The following is a 7,145-nucleotide window of genomic DNA, read 5'->3' on the forward strand; positions in this document are numbered from 1 at the left end:
ACACTTATGGTGCAAATCTTCTCCACCCTGACAGACTTGTTTGGGCGATGTTGTGTAATTTATGATACCATCCTGTAATATAAAATTTGCAGAACACAGTGTTGTTTTCCATACATCTGATCTGACATAATTCTGAGTAATTATTGACTTTGTAACCACGCTGGTGTGATAAACCAGTTGCCCGCTGTTCCAGTGAACATGTTATTGTCAAGCTGGGATAAACAAAGCCATAAGAGCTGCCTTCCTTATCTCTGCTTCCTCCTGACTCCTACAGCCTGGGCTGATTGGTGGAGGAATGGCATTATCTGTGGTCTGATAGGCTGCGCTGCAAAACCACTAACAGAAGGGCCGTTGTAGTTGCAGCAGGTCTGCAGCTATCCATCTCGCTGTGTGCTGATGTTGATCTTCGCACAGCAGACCTCCGATTTCTTCGCCTCAGTTAAACACCCCCCACCCACCCCCTGTGCAGCAAGAAGAAGCCAATAGGGGGACTTGCTGCTGCATGCAAGAGCTGGCTGTGGGTTGTTGTTGTGTTCGTTGAATGCACATTACATAGATGAACACACAGATGCCTTTTCCAGCCATGATTGGCAGTGTTACAGAAAACTATTTCCAGGAATCCTGCAGGGGGGTTTGTCCATACCATGATAATTGATTCAAGTATTGATGGGAGAGCAAAATCGAGCAGCAGCCACCTTGAAATGATTGCTGCCATTATTTAGCATACAGAGTGCGATGCATAGCTGCAAATGCAATCATGATCATTGGCAGCAGGGAACAAAAGAAGGAGAGAGAAGTGATGATGTTTTCTTAGAGGGGGGATTGTTCTCTCTACTCACGTTTAGGACCCCCCCTCCTCCTCCTCTTCACGGTTAGCTCCGCCCGCACGTGCGAAAACAGCCTCCCGCCGCCATTGGCTGCCGCGAAGCTGTTTTCGCCACCCGATTGGCCGCCGAGCACGTCAATCACACGAGCCTCGACTTATTTACCGAATGTATGCGCGAGAGAGGACGGTATTCTGCTTCAGGGCTGCAACAGCTGACTGCCGAGCACTTCACCCAGTGCCTCAAGGAACAAAGAGAGGAGGAAACAGCCATTCAGAATACGTTTTTTTAAATCTCTTTTTTATACCCTTAAAATAATCAAAGTGCAGCGAGGACGCGAGATGAGGCACGCGGTGGCACCGGCAGAAAACGTGGAAAATAATTCTTTTGCAGTGACAAACCTGATAAAGATATGTGCCCATTGTGAGCGGCTAAGCAAAAAGGTAAGGGCAGAAAAAAGGGCTTCAGGATCTCAAATCTCTCTGTCAAAATGCCTCGCTTCATTGTGACGTTGGGACTAAAAAAAAGAAACTAGTGTCACATTATCGATGTTTTGAGGCGACGTGTTTTTGTGCTTTGAGCAAACAAGCTGCAGTGCAGTCTTTTGTGCAGCAGGCTTGTTTACGGAGAGTTTGTGTTCACCGGGCATCAGATTGGCTCTGGCTTTATTTCCTCTGTTGATTTTACCTGTACTGGAGAAGACGTGTAAGTGACACGTTCAGAGGCGTGTTTTTAACCCGGTGTCATTTCTCAATAATAACGCATTTGGTTGCTCATTCATTCATCCGCTCCGCTGTGCGCTGCGGGACGGTGTCCGCTTGAAGACATGTCTCGACAAGCAGCGGAAAGTTACCGGACATAATCCAGGCGATGCGAAGGTGCCTGTTGTGTTTTAATCTCGTATGAGGGCAAAGCCTTGTTGTGTGTTTGCATTCCTAATTAATCCGATGTCAGGGTTGAATTTTAGTTTTAAGCATCATTTTGTGTTGAATGTTGCATCTACAACGGAGAAAAGCCTAAATCGCGCTGTCATTGCAGGTTTCTCTGTAAATTGCTAAACTTTTGACAGGTTTTCTGGTGTCACGCAAACAAAACGACTCTGATTTCTAACACCAGTGAAGCAACAGAGTGACAGCGGAGGCGTCTGCATAAGAAATGAGAAGTGATGGTCTGCTGCACGCTGCTCTGCTTTCCTGTGGTATTTAAACTGCATGTGTTTCCCCTTTTTTCTCTTGCAGGACTTGGGAGTAAGGATCCCGAGACCCTTAGGTAACGGACCAAGCAGATTTATCCCTGAAAAAGAGGTAAGGGACAGTCTGTAATCTCACAAGAGACTTTTAACTCAGGTACATACAGGACATTTGTCTAATAACTCTTTTTGTTTTTTTCTGTTAGATTCTGAAAGTCAGTAAAGTGGACGCCCGGACACAGTCGATATTTGAGGATGCGTTTGCAGCCCTCGGTCGCCTCGACAACATTTCTGTGGTGATGGGCTTCCACCCACAGTACCTGGAGAGCTTTCTCCGGACGCAGCACTACCTGCTGCAAATGGATGGACCCCTGTCTTTGCACTACCGACACTACATCGGCATCATGGTACGGTCCTGTTTATCCCCTCAAATCCACGTCTCATTGAAGCGCTAACACACTGAGCCGTTGAATATCTCGAGTTTTATATCCCCTTCTCCTCTGATTCTGCAGGCGGCAGCTAGACACCAGTGTTCCTATTTAGTCAACCTGCACGTGAACGACTTCCTCCAGGTCGGGGGTGATCCCAAGTGGCTGAACGGCTTGGACGAAGCCCCGCAGAAGCTGCAGCAGCTCGGAGAGCTCAACAAAATCCTTGCCCACAGACCTTGGCTTCTCACCAAGGAGCACATCGAGGTGAGATGACAGGCATGGTCGGGGGGGCGGATGTGGACATGAGGAGTCTTGTGTAACTGGCTGAGATAATGGGTGGAGGCCTGACTTGGACGGATTGGGAGCACTCACCATTTATTTTCGTGTTTTTTTTTTTTTTTCCAGCGCCTTCTGAAGGCAGAGGAGCACAGCTGGTCCCTCGCAGAGCTGATCCACGCCGTGGTCCTCCTCACACACTACCACTCCCTCGCCTCGTTCACCTTCGGCTGCGGCATCACGCCCGAGATTCACAGCGACGGCGGACACACGTTCAGACCCCCCTCCCTCAGCCAGTACTGCGTCTGTGACATTGCCAATGGCAATGGTCATGCTAATCACCATGATGATCAGCTTGGCAACCAGGTGATTTGTGAAGGATGTTGTGTGTGTGCTTGTGCGTGCAGGATAAAAGTGAATGTTTCTTCACTAGCGTGTGAAACTTATAACCAGGCAGCAGATACAAACCCTGCACTTAACATCCTGTGTGTGTTCAGATTCGAAGAAATTCCCCATAATTCGTGCTTCTCGTATGGCTCTGCTCTAACTGTGTTTTCTCTCTGGCTCCTTGCTTCTGTAGGAGATGTGTGGCGAGGTGGAGGTGCTGATGGAACGCATGAAGCAGCTGCAGGAGTGCCGCGACGACGAGGAGGCGAGCCAGGAGGAGATGGCTACTCGTTTTGAGAGGGAGAAGACGGAGAGCATGCTGGTGGTCACTGCAGAGGATGACGAGTGCGCCCCCTCCAGAGACATCTCCAGACACTTTGAGGACCCCAGCTACGGCTACAAAGACTTCTCCAGGAGGGGGGAACATGTGCCCACATTCAGAGTGCAGGTAGAGATCAAATACAGACTGAATACAGGGCTCAGTAGGCTGAAAAAGATGGTCTGTATGGCTATTATATCCGTTTTATTTCTGTTTTTCTCTAGGACTACAGCTGGGAGGATCACGGTTTCTCTCTGGTCAACAGACTGTACCCTGATGTTGGTCAGATGCTGGACGAGAAGTTCCAGATGGCCTACAATCTGACCTACAACACCATGGCAACCCACAAAGATGTGGACACCAGTATGCTGCGCAGGGCCATCTGGAACTACATCCACTGTATGTTCGGCATCAGGTCAGTGGCCGGAAACTTTGCCTTGTCCTATGATGTAACCTTTATTTTGTAATCTGTGCCGTTGCGCCTTGTCAGCACTGTTGCCTCTGTTTCCTGACACCATTTCTCTGTTATCTTCAGGTATGATGACTATGATTACGGGGAGATAAACCAGCTTCTGGACCGTAGCTTTAAGATCTATATTAAGACCATGGTGTGTAGTCCTGAGAAGACCACCAAACGAATGTATGAAAGTTTCTGGAGGCAGTTTCAGCACTCCGAGAAGGTAAGATCCCGATCTCCTCTGCTGGTCTGATGTGTAGCAGCTATTTGGATAAATCTGCAGTATTTAATAACTCTCTCTTTTCTCCTGCAGGTCCATGTTAATCTGCTTCTTATGGAAGCGCGAATGCAGGCAGAACTGTTATACGCTCTGAGAGCGATCACCCGCTACATGACATGAAGTGCTTTTGGCGTTTTTATCGTTGTCTTTTTACTGTCATTGTTGTTGCTCATGGGACACTTCAAGGAAAAAAAAAAAAGAAAATCAAAGGGGGGAGGGAGGGGATTCAACAAAAAAATGTGGAAGAGATGCGAGAGGCTCTGGGTTGTGACAGTGCTTGTTGGATGGATGTTGAGAAGAGGATCAGAACAAAACGAAAGCAAGGAAGAAAAAAAAGAACTGTTGAAGAAAGTCATCTCAAACTACAAGTGGATACACAAACTCAGTTCATGTTGCCTGCAGTGCCAAATCTGACCAAGAGAGGGCAGACTCCTGCCCTGCTGGGAGCTCTGTGCCAGGCCAGAGCACTGACACCTGAGGCATCCAGGACGCCTTTCAGTATTCCAGCACGCAACAGCGTTTGTCACCAGTCTCTTCTGTCTCCTGGTAGAGTGAAGCCCCACCGAAAATCCCCAGAAAGCTGTGCAGCCAGAAACAGCCTGCACTTTGATTCTGTCGTCACTGTCATATTTGTTTAGTTTCTTTAGTATCTTCTTCATTTTGTATCAAGGGAAGCGCATGTCGTCGACGATGTGGTTGCTGTTATGCTAACTGGAGGTGGAAGCGTTAACGTTGGGCTGTGTTTTTTTACGTGTGCCTGAACTATCCAGCACAGTGTGCGTACGTGCTGATGCTGCTGCTCCCATGTTGTATTCAGTGGGGTCATATTGATCTCCAAATCACCCAACCCCCCAAACCCCATTATACCCCGTAAGCCCCTATCCATTAGAAATCCACTGCATTACCCCCATCCCTCCTGTCCTCTACCCCCATCCCAAATCTCAAATGTCAATGTAAGCTAATCCAAGGTGTGAAAACCAGAGAGGTGTGGAAAGAAACTCAAAAGAACACTGTCTGAGCCCTTTTTGAGTTTGACTGTGCACGTGTGGATGACTTCTGTATTCATGATGACTGAGGTGTGTGCGTGTGTGTGTGTGTGTGTGTGTGTGTGTTTTTGAAAGAAATGACGGAGAAAAAAAAATTTCGTCTTAGAATTTCATGTGTCAAAAAAAAAAAAAGCGAGGCACTTTGAAGGAAAGACTTCTTGCTTCTGCTGTAGCTCTGTTTTTGTGAGATAACTGTGTATCATTTGTTGTTGATGATGATGTCTTTGTTTTTCTGGTAATGGGTGGGGGGGGAAAGCTAATCAAAAAGAAAGTTAGAAACCAGGTTTTCCAGGAGGGATTTGCTTCCGGTTGCCCTAACCACACCTTATCTGTCTTCCGCTTATCCCAGCTGCCTGGTCACCCTAACACTTTTGAAGCTTTGGATTGTGAATTTTACCAGTAAATGAATACCTCTAGAAAACATATAAGAAGTGCTCTTTGTTGAGCAGAGACTCTTTCCGGGCGGCGGCGTTCCCATTGCTCGGGGACCCTGCTTGCCCATACAGGACCGACTGCGGTCGATAGCTGTCGAACGCAAAAGGTTGTAGCTGTGCTTATTTCCCTGCAGGGGAATCTAACCAGTGCAAAAGCAGCTTTTTTTTTTTTTTTTTTAATTTCGAACAGAGGTGTGAAACCTCTGCTGTTTCGTTTTTTTGTTTACTAAAACCAGTTAAGAACTGCATTCTTCTGAGGGTGGATTGAGAGAATCAGACAGATGAATGAGTGATATCCTGAGGAAGAGGAGGAGGAAGGCAATGATAAAGGAATGGTACATTTGGAAGTGGTTTGAGAGGAAGTGGAGGGTTTTTTTCAAACTTCTAACTGATGTCAGTTACTGACAGTTTTTTATATGAGAAAAGATGAAAAAAATAAACATATGACATTAAATTGTTGTGTATCATTCGTAGTTTTCTCCTAAACAATTTCATTGCTCCATAGAAGCGATTGTATTCGATGTGGAGAGGCTGACACAATTCAGGAATCAAACAGTCATAGCACAATCAGTGTCGCCATCAGCTCACTTCCACTGCTCAGTCGCACAAGCGAAGGAAATCAGATAATTAGTAAGCATATTTGAATGCTTTCATACAAAAGATGACTCATGACAAGACATGGAGTGTTGTACTGTCACCTCATGTTCCAAAGTACACTCAGCTCTTAAATAATAAAGCTGACTTCATCAACAGTAAGCTGAACTCAGGGGAGTAGTTCAGTTTGTCATCAGTACAGTCCAGGGACTTTTACGTGAATTTCATTTCACTGTAGCTTGAGAACTGTATGACTCACAGGGAGCCAGATACTGGTCCCTGTTCCTGTGGTGCAGTCAAGGTTTCTCTTTGCGCCAGCATTTGGATTGAGATAAGGGGGGATTCCTTGTAGGCCACCTTACCTCTCTTTCCTGTTTGCCTCCACGTCACTGGGAAAAATCCCTCACTTCCCTGGTGATCTGTCTGAACTTCAGGGTCTTTCCTGTCGAGGCCACAGAGGCCTGTCTGTCAATTCACGATCACCAGGAGAAACTCAGTGTTATCCCACTGACCAAACTGCCTTCACCTTTCCGTGGCTTTCCCAGACAATATATGGAATAGGAAACATTTAATAAGCGACCCTGATATCAGCCAGCCAACTGTCGTTCATATCAACCTGATAAATTCTATGTAGAGAACAATGTTTGTTATTAGCCTTGGCTAATGGTTTGTTTAGGGGGTTTTAAAACATCAGCTTGTCTTGTGGTTGTTTTAAGGTCACTACTGTGTGAAACCTGGGGGAACTGACACAGAGGGTTTTTACATTAAGTGCCGTTTCTGATTTGTTTCAATGTAATAATGATGTGATTTTGAAATGCTGTACCTTAGGCTACTTGGTGTAACTTGTAAGCACTGCCTGGCCCCATATCTGTGTAACAATAAAGGCTTTGAAAAGCAAAAAATGTTTT

The 7,145-nt window shown here is 46.3% G+C and overlaps 1 protein-coding gene across 1 annotated transcript; it reads left to right on the forward strand.

Annotated features, from left to right (window-relative positions):
• Positions 1–1,029: 1,029 nt before the first annotated feature.
• Positions 1,030–7,139, forward strand: sesn1 (sestrin 1). Its single transcript, XM_041958121.1, has 9 exons — positions 1,030–1,267; positions 2,063–2,128; positions 2,220–2,420; positions 2,526–2,708; positions 2,850–3,086; positions 3,301–3,555; positions 3,651–3,841; positions 3,962–4,106; positions 4,197–7,139. Exons 1-9 carry the CDS (start codon positions 1,166–1,168, stop codon positions 4,281–4,283), a joined length of 1,467 nt encoding a protein of 488 aa, XP_041814055.1. The 5' UTR covers positions 1,030–1,165; the 3' UTR covers positions 4,284–7,139.
• Positions 7,140–7,145: the final 6 nt, after the last annotated feature.

The sequence above is a fragment of the Chelmon rostratus genome, chromosome 18 (genome assembly GCF_017976325.1).
Source record: "Chelmon rostratus isolate fCheRos1 chromosome 18, fCheRos1.pri, whole genome shotgun sequence".
NCBI lineage: Eukaryota > Metazoa > Chordata > Actinopteri > Chaetodontiformes > Chaetodontidae > Chelmon > Chelmon rostratus.